Raw genomic sequence first — 16462 nt, 5'->3', positions numbered from 1 at the left:
ATCTGCTAACCCTCCTTAATTCCTAATCTGGATGATTAGAGCTGTGAATTCAAAAGCAGTGTAAAACCTATGCCATTACATCTGTAATTACCCATGTTTCACTTTAAACCTGTATTTGAATGGATTTGTGTCCTGATCTTGGCAACTCTTCATACAACTGGCCTCTGAGAATAGAACTCCATTTTGTTGAACTTTGAATGAACTCATCTTAAAATTACAGCCATAAAAAAGACAATGAATTCACTGACTGTTACGTTCTCTATGCTTTTTAGGCTGCTTCGAAGCTGGTAATATTGATTGAACAGTCCAGCACTGTTTTGGGCACTATAACACCTCAGCCTTTCTGTAGACTGCCACAATAGCTGTATGACACATTTAACAAATGGCTACAGCTGCAGTGCAGGCACCACAGGGGGTTTTGGAGTAAAACTATAATGTAATCCCTGGTCTCTTCTTTGCTGTCTTTTACACACACAAGGATTGAGAAGACTCCAGGCGGGTGGGCAATAAACGTTTTGAAAAACGAGATGATAACAATTATCTTGTAGTTGCAGAAGTGTTGCAAACTTGAAGAGGAAAGATTTAAAGTATATGTTTGAGCAATCAAATTTCTCTTGTACCTTTCTTTTTCTTTCTTTTTTTTTTTTTTTAAAATCTTCTTAATGTCATTTTTAAAATATTATTCTACACCAGATCTATGTTTTGAGTAATTACTAATGCCTTAGTCAACACAGACTCAATATTGACTGATTTACTCACACTACTCTATGCACAGACACACGCGCACACACACACACACACACACACACACACACACACACACACACACACACACACACACACACACACACACACACACACACACAAACACCAACAAACCTTCTCTTTAAATCAAAGTCTTTCAGTCTACCTATCAGCAGAGATAAAAAAGTAACAAGCTGTTGAGCAAAATGGTATTAGCATAATTGGCATCATGACATGCACTGAATTGCAAGTGTAGTAATTTGTTTGTGCATAGATTTTATAATATTTTATTTTATTTTTATTCATATGTTATTTTATTTGACCAAATTTCAAATTCACACTTGACTCAGTGCTTAACCTCCAAACCTGGCAGACCCAACAAAAGCCAGTTGGGTGGCTGAACATTGATTTTAAGTCAAAATAAGCAATGATACCAAATATGCCCTGCTGAGGTACGAGGAAATGTGTTTCAAAATAATGCAAATGTGTACAGTAGAATATTTTGTTTTGATGTAGTTGTGTAGCCATAAGAAACATGAGTCAGCTTAAGCAGCATAAAGCTTCAAATAATTGTTGGAACATGCAGATACAGGCTGTGTTGCTTTGTTTTGTAGTGAGTAAAATGATTTTCTAACTGTTCATTTACTTAAGTAGTATTTAAAGTATAAGTTCATTTTTAAAAAAATCTTTCTTAAAACATTACATGCATTCACATATGTACATTGAAACAGTTTTTGTTTGCTATATAATGTTTCCTCCTGTTCATACTGTTCATACTCCTCCAATATAAGGGATGGGGGACCAAATCTATAGTCCTTGTTCTGTGCAAAAATGTATCCCAGTTTATGAAGTTAAAATGATGCTTCAGCAGTCTGAGTTTGTTAAATTAAGTCTTTTTAAGTCAACAGTCTTTTTAGAACAGATTTCCCTGTATTTCTTTCTCCAGACAGTGTTCCCAAGCTGTGCTACGGTGGAGGGACAGTAACATGATAGTAACAAGGGGCAATTTTGCACCAAAAAGACTTTTGACTTTGGAATATTCTCAATCGATTTGTCCAACTCAGACAGCTGAAGTCTCATATTAACTTCAGCTAAACTTTGGAATGCATTTTTGAACACAACAGTCCCATTTTTGCATCTCTTATTCCATATCCATTTTCTTTTCTCTTTTTTACTCCTGCTCTTTCATTATCTCTCCCCCTCTCTGCCCATAATCACTGCTCATCTCCTTCGTCGTTCTCTTTACAAGTCTGTCTCTCTATTTAACACGTTACACTTAAGAAAATATCCAAGACTTTTTGTCTTAAGATTTTACCGAACAGTTTTAGAGACTGCATTGGGGAAAAAAATGAATTGTTTCAGATTTTTATCTCATTGGAAAGGTGTTTGAATTCTTAGATTAATTGCTGTGTTAAATTACTTTTTTTAAAACGATGCAGATATTTATCTATCCCCATCACTTGCCTGTCCTTGCGTCTCCTCTGAGAGTCTGTGTCAGTGCTGGAGCTGGGATGCTGTCAGGGGAGGACAGGGTCGGCTGCCTCCGTCCGTCACACTATCGACAGCAAAGAGAGCCTGCGCAGCCATGCATTTGATAATCTGACCTCCCTCTCTTTTCTCTCCTATCTTCTCTTTTCTCTAACAGCTCCAGATCAAACACACAGTGACCGAAGCCGAGATCCAGAAGCTTAAAAACAAGGTAAGAGATTAAAACTGTCAGGGTGCAGGTTGGCTGTGGGTGCAAATGACAGAAGTTTGTCAGAGTTCAAACAATTTGTTTGACAGCAGGGGAGCAGGGCTTCATGCTTTCTGAGAAAGCCTTAGGAAAGGTTTTGTTCTTTTGATTAATTGTTTCACAAAAACACGGCTATTAAGGAATCTGTTTCTGCTCAAATAGGTGTCTACATATCTGAGATATCTTTCAAAACAATCCAGCTTCCTGTAATAGGCTGCAATGGTTGCCTTTCCAGTTGTATGGAGACAAAAAACCTGCAAGTGCATATATATTTCAGTATTGTGTCTTTTAGTTTTCTCGAATATTACCTTCTTTTTAGCAGACAATGTTGCAAGTGAGTCTTTAGTAAGAACTAGTAGTTTTTCCGTGTATTTCTCTTTCTGCAGCTCTGTGTATGCACACATGTATTTGCGCCTACATAGACATATGAAGTGTCGAATTTATATGCTCTGTCAAATGTTGATGGCCTAATTTGATTAATTACCAAATTAATGTGTTGTGAGTCGATATGATCAAATCAAGTGGTGCCTAAAAAGCTTTTTTTAGGGGTAACGATGGGTCCACTTTCACAGGGAAATACAGTAATTAATTAGTGAATACAGACTTTGCTCTAAAAAGAGCCTTTGTGAAGCTTTTCTCTTTGACCAGCTACGGTAAAATATGAAAGCTTTTATTCCAAAACCTAATATCCTTTTTGAAAATTAAAAAAATATTGTCTGGGAGTCCTCAGGCAATATTAGTAAAATTTCCAATCCTATTAAAATTTCCCATGCTGTAAGTAAAGTTGTTTTTGCCTCCTTCCAGTTGGCATCGGTGGAGAGGGAGAAGCAACGCTGGGAGAAAGAGAAGAGCCAGCTGAAGGCCAGCATCGAGGAGAACAAGGAGAGGATGTTGAAGCTGGAGAGCTACTGGATCGAGGCGCAGACCCTCTGCCACACCGTCAACGAACACCTGAAGGAGGCCCAGGCCCAGTACCAGGCTTTAGAGAAGAAGTACAACAAAGCCAAGAAACTCATCAAAGATTTCCAGCAGAAGTAAGTGAACCCTGAGTTAAACTGTTCATCCTAGACTGTGATCAGAGAATGAGTGAGGAATATATTATCACTATGAACTACTGTAGAAAGTGGAGCAAGACATCTCTAACTTTTCCCTGTCAAGAAATCCCAGTTAGGGTAGGCCTTGGACCACCACTTGGTAATGTTCTGACCTCTTTTGAGGTACATGCTTGTTGCTGATTTGGTTAGAAAATATACATATGTCTACTGTGCATGTAAGAATCCAAGAGGGGGTGAGATTATAAGATAATGTTGATATAACTGATCCTGAATTCTCTAATTTAGGTCATTATGACTCCATGCCAGTGAAAGCCGTGGCTGGAGGCATAATGCTTTTGGGTTATCCGTCTGTAGTACGTACGTACGTCCGTTTAGCCGTCCCACTGCCGTGAATGTGATATCCCAGGAACGCCGTGAGGGAATTTCTTCAAATTTGGCACAAACGTTCAATTGCAACTAAGGATGAACTGATTAGAAATTGGTGGTCAAAGGTCAAGGTAACCTTGACCTCACAAAACATGTTTTTGACCATAACTCAGGAATTCATACGCTAATTATGATTACCACACTTAATACCTTTTATTAAATTCTTTCAAAGTCTTCACTTGTTGGTGGAGGCATACAACTGCGAGGTGTGAATTTTAGTTTACCTTGAATTAATTATAGTGTTCTTCATGAGACAAAGACCAGAGAAAGTTCCCAGACGTAACTTTTAGTACTGGTGTATCAAACATATCAAACCGAAGTGGTTTAAGAAATAATTGAGTCAAGAATCATTTGGTAAAAATTATTTAAATGTACTATCATCCATAAAAAAAAAAGTAAGCCCCTATATGTTTCATTTTTATGTGCTATATTTTATGTGATATAACAGCTTTCAAATTATTCAGATGGCACACAATTTTGTACATAGAAAAATGAGACGATCACAGTCAAAATTGGTGCAGTCTATATGTTGCTTTTAGCCCATTAACTGTGTCGCTGGGTCGGATTTGTGGGTTTGTGGCATTGCATGCACTTCAGTCTGCCACAGTGTCTTTTTTGATACAACGTTTCAAAATGTTTCAAGTCCTACACATATTGGCTTTAATCTAAGCAAAAATACTGGTGACATTTATCAGTCACTTCACTTTTAATTCTAGATGAATTCCTTCGTTACTCCTCTAACAGCCACCCTCACTTGCCTCAGTGAACAGAAGAAAGAATATCTTCCGCATTTCCATCTGTGAGGCAGAGTGGCTATTTTTATAGCCCAAGTCTTATCCCATTTCAACAGTAAGAGCTGAGTTTCCATTCTAATGCAGCACAGCTCTCCTGCTTTTCAGTGCGTTGATCTCTTTGGTCGGTCCCATCACAACCTCTCCTGCTCAGCTGTCTCTCTCTCTGCCTGTAATTGGCTCGGGTCCTGCAGGCCAAATGGAAGCTAACTGATGAAACAAACTCTCCATGCTGATCTTTAGTAGAGGACTGAGCTGCACAGGAGAAAAAAGAAAAGGCAGTGTTTAATATTCTAAGGGATATATGTGTATGTGTGCTTTCTGGGTGTAGATATATGTTGTATGTGTGTGTGTCCGTGTGTATATGGGTGTGTGTGGGTGTTCGTGTCCCCTATGACCAGCAGGGTCAAAGTAAAATGAGTCACAATGACATCCTAAAACAGGCTCAGCTCCCTTATCACCACAGTTGAGCGAGAGGCAGGCACATTCACACATGGCGACACTTGCATACACACATAAATGTTTCCTGTTTTCCTGTCTTAACACACACCTACACAGTAATTTACAATCTCTCCTCCCTCTTTTCCAGAGAGGTTGAGTTTATCCAGAAGGAGGATGCAGAGAGGAGGCGGCTGGAGGACGCTGAAAAAGCTCACCTGGCTGAGATCCAGGGACTGCAAGTCAGGGTAAATCAGCTCTTTTTAATCTTTTTCTGTCCATCTCTCCTCTGTGGCCTAACTGTATTACCTCTCTGCCGCTTAGTTGTTCTGTCTGTGTCTGCAAGATTCAGCATATTGGTCTCTAAACAAGAAAGAAATCCCTGAAGTGAAAATAAATAAATAAAAGTTCTTCTCTGTGCCAATGATAAACAAGATTGTTGTGTTTAGCCCATCCCATATGAGAAATCTCAGACATTAAATCCAAATCCAGTAATTAGCATCGTCAAAAAGATCAGTAACAGCACTGCATTACTGCTGTTTTCCCTCTAGAAGGCTTTCTATGCTTTTCCTGCCACAGATAAAAAAGCTCTTCTCTCCCCGGACAGTGACAGCAGACAGACTGGGTGTCCTGGGGCCTGTGGTTAGTTCTATTGTCAATTGATTTTCTGCTTTCGTAGTCTTATAACATGACAGTTGTGTTGTTTTCTGCTCAAGTCTCAGGCCATGCCCAACAGATGAATGGGTAGTAAACTTGACCGTCCCCTACTATTATTCTGCACACTGAACACTCATTTTCCTACTGCACTGCATTGTACAGGGTGAATGGTGAAGTGTGGCACAGGAAGGAGGGGTGGAAAAACAGTGTAATCGGGAATTCAAGCCAACAACAAGACAGAATAGTTATGCTTTAACTTAACTGACATGCTGGATCAAATGTACTGTAGATTCAAATACTCATCATGTAGGCCATTTACATTAGTGCTTTAAAGCAGCTGTTTTGACAGGTAAATGCCTACGGCTGATTAACATTGATCAGTTCCTCTCCCACCACAGATTGCAGCATTAGAGTCCGAGCTAATGCAGCTGATGAAGCAGAATGGCATCCAGGTCAACAACAACAACAGCAACAGTGCTGAGAGGTTCAGCGCTCAGCAACACAGCCCTGTCAGGGCCGCAGCACAAGCCAGAGGTCTGTTTGTGAGGAGATGGATCTCTCTGAGGATCTATTAAGATATTTCTGATATAAAGGAATAGCTTGACATATTGGGAAATATGCTCATTCACTCTCATGTCTCCACTGGTTGCCTTCTGACTTCAGATTTTGGAGGGGGAATAACAAACAAAATACAACCTGTTAAATAATGAGCTTTAGTGGTGCTGGTTGGTGAATTTGTCTTCTAACACATCAACAGAGCTAGGCTAGCTGTTTCCCCCGGTTTCCAGTCTTTGCGCTAAGCTAAGCTAACTGCCTCCTGGCTCCATCTTCATATTGAACAGACAGACATGAGATTGGTATTGATCTTTCCATCTCACTTTCAGCACGAAAACGAATAAACCTATTCCCCAATATGTCGAACTATTCATTTAATGACTAGGGTGACTTCTTAAATAGGAGAAGATGAGATAACATGAACATGACACCTGCATCTCCTAAAAATTTATGTCTGAGAATACGGTCATGAATAAACTTTTAATTCCCCAAAGCACTGATTGTATAAATAACCTATCAACTAAGGATCTAGAGAGGTTGTTTGTCCATAAATTGACCCATGATTCACCTCAACAACACTGCCATAACCATTTTTTAGCCCCTGCAATTCACTGCCCTGTGACGGACGTTGAAAAGTTGGGACTGTCTTGTTCTGCACTGTAAACAAACTCTTGGGCACGTACACACACAGACGTACACCGAAAATACAATCCGGGCACACAGTGTAATGCCTGCTTTTCTTACATACATTACAAATCCTCCTCTCCCCCGCTGCCTTAACCTTCACACGCACCTTCACCTCTGACCCTAGTTACACTTTGTACCGCTGCAAACAAAAACAAACAGGTAATCCCTTTTGAGCATGTCTGTCTGGCTTTGTTCTCCTCAAGTCTGTTTAAGCTCTGCTGGCTTTATTTCAGTGGCTGCATCTGTCAGAACGGAGTGTGCACAGAGAAGTGCCATATCTGATATTGTACAGTGCAGATGGGACAACAGAGTGATTGGATCTGCACTAATCGAATGACGCAGCCCATTATGCAATATTAAAAAGGGGGGTTGAGGGAGACGGCTGGAACAGGATATAAAGGAGAGAGAGTATGTGGGAGAACAAGACAGGATCTGTTGAAATGATCTTTTGCAAATTTCAAAGATACGGTCTTTGTCTCATCTGACAGCGTTTCCCTGTGTATTCAAGGAATGAGCGGAAAAATGATAATTGTTTGCTTCATTAATAGTGTTACTTTTGGAGGAAGACTTGAAATTTTTAACTGAGTTGATGATTTTTTTAATAGTTATTTAATGGGGGGGTGTCAACACTGGGACCAGGCCACATAAAGCGCGCCAAAATAAAAGACTGACAGAAAAAAAAAGGAACATTATTGATTAACAGATGCATCAGGTGATTTTTTTTTTACAACCATGTCAAGCTAAATCACAGTTGCGTGTGGGTGTTTGTGTGACTCTAGACCTGAGCGAGGGCTGTCCCCACTCCCCCAGCAAAAAGAACAGCTACAGAGGAGTCACCCGTGACAGCATCAGCTCCACCGAGGGAGAGGTTTGTATTAAAACACACACAAACACACACACACACACACACACACCTGCAGAGCTTGTTTGATTATAAATCACATCTAACCATGTGATTTATAATCAAACAAGCTCTCATTAGACTACCCTTACATTTAATATACCTTTAATTTCACCACACGGTGTCTTATTATTGTGTTTGCGTGTCTTTGACCCCAGTCCATTCCACTTTATTCCTTTAATGGGTTAATTGCTATGTGTTGCTCCGTGACACTAATTGGGTATGTGGCGCTGTCACAAGTTATCGTCTCTCCAAGTGTGATAATACTAGCCACAGTCCTTTCCTGGATGAAGTCTGGCTAACGCTGTCCTTTAATTCAGCTAGAGCAGGAATGTGTTCAGATTGGATAGACGAGTTGAGAACTGGATGAGAATTGGCAGGAACAAAGAAACCGGGCAGTGTGAGGCTTCCAGGGGAAAAGGGGGTAAGAATTAGAAATGGTGAAAGTGTGTCAAGTGACTCCTTTCAGATAAATCTGCAGTACTGGCTGTTCAGATCAGTTTTCCTTTGATTAAACTTTACTCTTCTTTTTGTCTGGGACCACTTCTGATCCTTTGCTTTCCTCTCTTTTAATTTTTCACTAATTTCCATCCATCACAATTCTCTTTCTCTGCTTTTCCTGTCTTACATTTCTCTCCTCTTTCACTTTCCTCATCTTCTGGCCTCATCTCACTCCCTCTCCTACTTTCCCCTCCATTTTCTTCTCCTCTTCCACCGACTTCATCTTTCTGTCCCTTTTTTTCTGTTTATGTCTGTCTTCAGGTATCAGAGGGACATGGCACTCCAGCCCACAGTCACTCTGGTTCGATTCGTAGTGTGGCCTCTTGTGATGGAGGAGCTGCGGCCCTCAGGGCTCCCGGCAGTGCAGAAAGCTCCCCCAGACGAACACTGCACTCACCATCCACCACAGGAGTCCTCCAGGATGGTAAGTAGAACTGCACCCTTATAATGAGGGATCAAATGGTCACCAAATGCATCTGTAACTATTTCTACTATCTATCTATATCTACCAACCTATTATCATATTTCTTTTGTGATATTTATGTAAGTCCATTATTTGAAGTAGGAGTAAGTGTTCTCAGTGTTGGGCGTTTGTGATCACAGGTTCTCAGTCTGCAATGTCGAGCCCTTCTCACGGTCTGGAGGAGCACAGACAAGCTCTGGACCCTGGGTAAGACAACAAATAGTGGAATGCCGCTGTATCTTTTCGAATGTATCAATGCATCATTGTTGAGGGAATTGTAGAAGGAAGAAGTTGATAGATGATCATCAGGCACAAGGATTAGTCAGTTTAGGGGGGATTATTTAGAACCGAATGTGATTTTTTTTTTTTCTTCTATGGGATTTATAAACAATTTCAGGTATTTTCTCTACATATTTATTGTGCAAATACGGTATGAGAAAAGGTTGGAGCCATGTACTTCATGGCAGGGGCTTTGCTTAAAAACTGGGGTTGATGCTAAGTGTGGTACCATTGATGAGAAATTAAAACTGAAGGAGATTGGAGGCATATTTACATACAACATTTAACACATGAATACTGAATAACTCATCTTAAATGTATTTAGCAATGCACTAGTAGTTGTTAAAAGTCTTTGGTGATTAAAGCACAGAAAAGACTGAATACTTTTTAATGGTCCATTACAATCAAAACCTGCTCCACATATTTTACTCAAACAATGCTTTCTCACCATGCCTTTTCATTCAGGTCCTCCCTCAGGAAAACCAAAGTGAAGGACAAAGATCCCAGAGCCTCACCTGGAAACAGGTAAATAATCGATGTGTCAGAGTTACTGTGCCGTTTTCCTTGTGCTTGTCTGGGTCCATCTAATGAAAACTAAACTGTGGTACAATGTTCTGGAGCAGTTCCAGATTTCTTTGATGTACCTGTTTTCCATGGTTGCTGATTCAGGAACTGTTGATAAAAGCATGGTACAGTAATCGTCAACCACTGACCATTATTCCTTATCTTCCTCCCTCCATTTCTCTCTTTCTCGCTCTCTCTCAGCTCCACAGAGCCATCAGCAGAGGATAGTCCAGAGAAAGTAAAGGCCAAGGTACAAGAAGTTTGGCAACATATACATTGAGCAAATAATGATTCACTTTACAAAAACCTTATAGTGAGGAAATTAAAGACACTTTTCCTTTCCCTCTTTAATGTATTTATAGGTCCATTCAGAGCAGGCTTCTTGCCAGACCTATATACTTATACTTACATACTATAAGTTTATTTACAGGTTTTCTTATGGTATGCGATTTAGCTTTGATGTATTGTGCTATTTCTGTTGAACAGACCTCCCTTACATGGCCGCACTTCTTCTCCTATTCATATTACGTGGTATTGTATTTTTTTGTGTTTTGTTCAATTATACCTCAATCCAATGATATGGGTATGTGTTGGTACTCTAAGAGGTAAATAGGGTTTAGCAGCAAAGGTAATTATAGTGGCACAATCATAATAATGCATAACTGCATTTTTAATTGCAAGAAAATCAACTGGGCTGACATATTCCTAAATATATTTTATAATCTTAGCTATGTCTTCAGCAACACTGCAAAAAAAATTTTCTTTTACTTTTACTTTTAGCAATCCTGTGATCTGTGTTATATGTATTCAATTCAAATTTTATGGAAAAAATCTGTTCCCAATCGTTCCCAGTGCAAATCGGTTTGTTTCATAACGCATCTTGAATCAGTTAAATGTCGTAGTAATTCACTAAGATTAAAATTGTTAACATAGGCATTTGTTACAGTGTAGGAACTTGCATGAAAACTGCTTCTAATCCTGTGTAATATCAAATGTGGTTACCGTAGGATTAAAAAGGAGATTAATTTTGATCCTGCACCAATCCAGTCCTTTTTTCCTCTCCATGGACTTGCTCTCATCTTAAGATGAGTTCACATCAGAAGATAAATCAATGCACAATTTATGCCTTAATAGTTATGTAGAGCATTTAAGTAGGGATTCAACCCAGAAAGATTAAAGTCTGAACCTGTAAGATTAGTCTTGCTTGTACCTCTGAGAGTACTGAGACTTAAAGAAGTCAAGCTACAGTCTATAGCTAAATTGAAGGCAATGCTCTGGACCTTCAACTCCAAATCTTATATGAATGAAATTTTCTTTGACACCGTTGACACGATGTGTCGTTTTATCAGCTACTTCCTTTGATAACCTTAGTGGACCAAAGGTATACCGTATATTCCATGTGGAGAAAAGGAGGCAAAAACACTTCCTCCACAGAAGAATATTCATTAGTTAAAACATGATGTTCTGAACTTCATTTGATGAAGACACGCAGCCACATTTTTCTACAGAGCAAGTGTTGCACACACTTTTCTCCTCCTGATAGTCTGTATTTCTCAGCAGCAGCTTGTCTCTTGCTGTTTGAGCACAGATCTCTGATCTTAATGTAATTCCCTGAATGTCCTCACGCTGTCACACTCACAAGGACAGAAAGAGAGAGTGAGATTTCTGGAGTTGGATAGCATCCAGCTACATCATTTGTAGCCACTAATCACATTCACAGTTTGTGCTGTAATGGAACGGCTTATAAATGAGGGATGTGCACAGCCCTGACTTCTTGCAGTCTATCAAAAAGCTTAAATATACTGTATTAGTCTATTTTCAGAGGAAAAGCCCTTCATTTCCTTGATTCATTCACTCCTCATCCCATCTCTCTGTTTAAGAAATAGATTTAATAACTCCTCCTTGATTATATTACAGTATGAACATACTAATGCAACATCATGTCGCTTTTAATCAATAACACTTCACAGAAACATCAATAAGAGAGAAGCACTCCACTAAATTCAGCCTCAGAGCCACTTGAGTCTCACCGCGGGTCTTACAAGTGTGTTGTTGATTTTTTTCAGGGACCCACTTTGAACGATGATCTGAGTGCCAGCAGCAGCAGCTCAGTGGAGATCAGCGGTCTGCTGAGTGAAGCCAAGATGTCAGGACACTCACACACCCTGGTGCTGTCCTCGGATGAGGTACATGCACAAGTACATGCATCTTACAATATTATCTTTTTCAATGGAAGTTAAGTTATTTGGCACGGTGCAGTATCAAAACACGGTTACAGAATTAACACAAGACTTATTTTGTTGAACCACATCAAAGGTACAAACCCTAAAAACAAGCTTTCAGAGTGATTACTTAAAAAAAGTATTTAAACAAACCAGTGGCAGAATGCTCTTTGAACCCAGGTTCATATAAAATTACAGTTTTCTTAAAATCCACCTTTTTGATTTAAACCTTTAAACAATTAACTGACAGACCTCAGCTTTATAAAAATGTAGGAATCTGTCAGTTCATTTGCTTTAAAGTATACATGTATACAAACAACGAGCCAGCAGCTTTTCTCATATTCTTCTGGCAGATAACAACAAGCTAAAATAAGTGCACCGGTTTAGGCTCATTGTTTTCAAATGTTGTTTTAGGCTGCTTTAGTGGAAGCCATTTTGTTGCTGCTCTGTTAATGCCCCCGTCATTTTCTGTTGTTTTCTATGCTGCCACATTCAGAGTCTGGATATGATAGATGATGAGGTGAGACTGAGGCTACAAGCCTACAGAGGACATGTGTTGTACTGAAAGAGTGTCTTGTCTTGTATGTGCATGTTGAGTGTAAGCCTTTGTCTGCGTTTCATTCCCACACCATTCATAGTGAAGTGTTTTTGTGCATGTCCCACAGAATTCATATGTATTTCTACAGAATATACTGAATATAATTTCCACTGTATACATTTTTTTGGTGAATGGTGAATAATCACCATATTTACCATTATTCATCCAGAAGATGTAGAAGATGTACTTTTAGTGCATGGTTAAATAATGCATGTTAGACTTGGAAATTTGTGCTTCTCATCTGCTTATTTCTTTTTCCTCTTTGTTATGCGTGGTCAGATCCTAGACGAGGGACAGTTTTCGAAGCAGTATCAGTGGCAGAACCGCAGCATTACAGAGTGGACCTCCCAGCAAGTGGCCCGCTGGCTCATGGGCCTCAACTTAGAACACCATATCCCAGAATTCACTGCCAAAAACATAGATGGAGAACAGCTGCTACAGCTGGATAGCACGGAGCTAAAGGTAGGTTGAAACTTAATGTTTTTATACCTTCATTGTGCATATATTTTAGTCCCATACACATAAATTACAACCTGCAGATATAGTATATTGGCATTGGTATTGGTACATTTCAGTCATGTAATTGCAGTATAGAAATGCCAAACATTTAGAAACAGTGAAAATTTTGAAACAGAGCCATTATTTAGTTTGTCCTTGAGGGCAAATGAGTAATGACTGTAAAACTGTAAAATATCCCCCTTGGGGTATATCTTGACCACAGTTCTTCAAAAAACAACTGTGGGGATTCCTACCAAAAATTTTTGTTTATGTTATATGTCTATGCTTTAATGATTGAATATCGGCAGATATATTGTAAACAGATTTGTTTAAACTCTCAATCAATGTTGGTATAAGCCTCAAAAAAATAGTATCCTTCAGGCTTTAATGTAACATAAACAGGTAAATAGACCAGAGATGCAGGATGCTTATGCACGTTCTTTTGTTTCAGACCCTTGGAGTCACTTCTACGCAGGACCGTGCCCTGATTAAGAAAAAGATCAAAGACCTTAAGGTTCTGATGGAGAAGGCAAAGAGGAACCGTGACAAGGTGGAGAAACAGCGCGAGAAGCTACGGAAGAGAGAGCTGGAGCAGCAGCAGAAAGAGGCGTGCAAAGAAAGCGCGGCAGAGTGAAGCAAATCATTACATCACCTCCTGCTTTACTGTAGCACCACAACAAGTAGCATCGAGGAACAGAACGTCAGCAGGCCCCACAAACTAACCCTGAGGGACGCCTACTCAGTAGTTCAGTAGTTCTCAGTGGTGGAGTTCAGGCCCAAACTGTCGGAGATAGTTGAGTGACTTTTTCAGTAAGCAAATTAAACCAAAATGAGCATTTGGATAATAGGATGCTGCCCCTTCATTTGCCTCATTTTACACCCATCCTCTGTTTGTAGCCATTTAAGAATTTACTCAGTTATATTTATTTCGCTGTTTATAGCTTTTCGATTAGGTTTATTTATTCATATCCAGAGTAAGTCTGTATTAAGTTCATTTCATCCTCATCCCATATCATTCTCAGAGCCATCTGTTACCCATCACACCACCTTTAAACACAACAACCATGTACATATACAGTGATAAATACAGATAAAAATATGTCTGATGTGCCATTTTGATAGACCTATGTATATATTGTTCAGATACATTGATCAGTGGAATCATTCTATTGCTTTGAAGCACATACAGTTCCCGGCCTGTGTGGTGGAATATATGAGGCAGTACTCATCTCCCACCACTGGGTGTCCCCTTGCTGCTTACTTTCAATACCGACCAAGACAACACTGGAACTTTCCAATAGGAAATGAACTGGGAACCAAGTTTGACTGAGAGAAACAAACTCTCTCAGTGTTTGCAAGAACACTGGAAGTGCGACACTGTAAATTTAACCTCTGCACTGGTTCGTCCAGTGCTCCTTACAGTATAAATGTACCATAACTAAAGCAGTTCTCAAACTATGAATGACAAGGACATATTGTACTCATTGGACTGGTTTTAATGGAGACTTCAGGTACAATGTAATCATGAAATTTGTAACTTACCAAACCCATACCATAAAAACAACAAAAAAAGAGATGATAAAAAGAAACTTCCTGCTTATATGCATAATGTTGCTTTGCTTGTAACCTGCTATTGACCTCTTTTTATATTCTCTCAATAACAAAATAATACCCCGTCGCTGCCTTTAGAAATTCTAGAGTAGTAGAATTTTTCTGAACTCTAACATCTTCTGTGTGAGTGTTGAAACACATACAGTAGACTAAACAAAGTCATCCATTTCTGATTGTTTCATTCTTTCAGAAGAATCAAAGGTCAGTCATATTCACCATGCAAATTACTCTGGAATATTCTTAATAATATTTAGGAATGCTGCCATATAAATGGTTCATCTCTGTGATCAAGGACATATGCAGGGGATGCAGAAAAGATTACCTGATACTACTGATGTTACACTGGAATTTGCACCTGATAGAGGCAATATAGTTTTAACTTTCTTATGAAACTGGTTCGGTAAGATTTAAAACATTTTTGATTTAATTATTAGATGAAAAATATACCATTTAAATTGATATTGATCTATGTACTTTATGCACCTCTTGTTTTAGGATTATGAAGCTCACTGAGAGACATGTTCCCTTTGTTACTTCTTTATCATTCCCAGGAATCATTCCATAGGTTTACAATAAATATAGAGACACCAGTGTCACCGTGATAGAAATGAAGGCAGCTTTAGTTTTATTCCCTTTTGTCTTATGGGCCCTGCCTGGTGTACTGTTAACAGTTTAGGAACAAGAAGAATAGTTGGGGTTACAGATACCGCCATGCAATGCCACAGCAAGACAGGCATCACTGATCTGTTAATGTTATTATTTATTTATTTCTGTATTTAATGAAGCAACTGACTATTGTTTATGATAACTTATACAAAATAAGAGTATTATTAACACCTAATAATGATTTATCCAGAATTGTATGATTACTTCCTTTTGCCAAAACATAATTAAAACTTTTCATTAAAAATGTTTTAGATTTGAATGGTTGTTATCACGTGAAGGAAAGTGTGGACATGTAAAGCAAGAAGAAAACACAGTAATACTCTCCCATCGTGCTTGTGGTTTTCCTCTAATACAAACATAGTGCTGCACCAGTGCTACTCTAATAAACTGCTCATGATGTATTCTTATGAAATATTTTGTAACACTTGAACTTTTCTGTGAAAACCCCCTCCTGTTAAGTCAGTCAGCAGACTGCACTCTTTTGACTCTTTTGTATGTATAGTAAAAACACTGAGAGCAATATGCTGTAAGAATCCTAAAGAAGCCTTGTTTTATATTGTGTCAGTGTGTGCACACAGTTTGTTAGAGGGCTAAGGTGGCTATAAGGTCAGATCTGAGCCAAAATGCTATTCCAGATCTTTTCTATGTGCTTGACTGAGCTTTCCTGGCATGATGATACCAACGTATGGATGAGACCCTGGTGCTCCTTGCAACGTTTTGAGTCTCGTTTGGCAGGGTTTGTCTTTCATGTACGTAGAGAGCAAAAGATAATCGCCACAACCTGCTAGCGATGCTTTCACTCTTTTAAAAAGCTGTGCTTAGTCTCCTCCTCCTTTATTTGTCATTACCTTGCTCTCTTTTCTCGCATCCTGATAAATTTGAATGGGCAGCTACCTTACACACTGAATAAAATGTGCAGTCACTGTCCATAGCTCGCTTTCGTTTCTTGTATATTTCATCTTTTTTATGACTTCCTTTACATAGTTTTAAATGGTCATTTACTAGCAAGTGACAGAATCTGTATCCCTCGCAGCCGCACAGTGTGCAAAATTCATATTGAGACTGATTGTC

The 16462-nt window shown here is 39.1% G+C and overlaps 1 protein-coding gene across 6 annotated transcripts in view; it reads left to right on the top strand.

The window, feature by feature from the left end:
* ppp1r9a (protein phosphatase 1, regulatory subunit 9A) overlaps positions 1–14673 on the top strand; it is a 50699-nt gene extending 36026 nt beyond the window's left edge. For 4 of the 6 annotated variants that reach the window (XM_040121255.1, XM_040121254.1, XM_040121257.1 and 1 more), the window contains 13 exons: positions 2390–2443; positions 3284–3513; positions 5341–5437; positions 6245–6380; positions 7868–7956; positions 8752–8914; positions 9094–9160; positions 9698–9757; positions 9998–10046; positions 11863–11982; positions 12515–12538; positions 12896–13078; positions 13566–14673. In XM_040121255.1, the coding sequence (XP_039977189.1) occupies positions 2390–2443; positions 3284–3513; positions 5341–5437; positions 6245–6380; positions 7868–7956; positions 8752–8914; positions 9094–9160; positions 9698–9757; positions 9998–10046; positions 11863–11982; positions 12515–12538; positions 12896–13078; positions 13566–13748 (1455 nt within the window). In that variant the 3' untranslated portion in view covers positions 13749–14673. The remainder of the gene's footprint in view (positions 1–2389; positions 2444–3283; positions 3514–5340; positions 5438–6244; positions 6381–7867; positions 7957–8751; positions 8915–9093; positions 9161–9697; positions 9758–9997; positions 10047–11862; positions 11983–12514; positions 12539–12895; positions 13079–13565) is intronic. The other 2 variants (XM_040121259.1, XM_040121260.1) reach the window with 1 other exon arrangement.
* The last annotated feature ends 1789 nt before the right edge of the window (positions 14674–16462 follow it).

This window comes from Xiphias gladius, chromosome 24, assembly GCF_016859285.1.
Source record: "Xiphias gladius isolate SHS-SW01 ecotype Sanya breed wild chromosome 24, ASM1685928v1, whole genome shotgun sequence".
Taxonomy (NCBI): Eukaryota; Metazoa; Chordata; class Actinopteri; order Istiophoriformes; family Xiphiidae; genus Xiphias; species Xiphias gladius.
The sequence above is the reverse complement of the archived record's forward strand: the minus strand, read 5'-3'. Positions and strand labels throughout refer to the sequence as shown.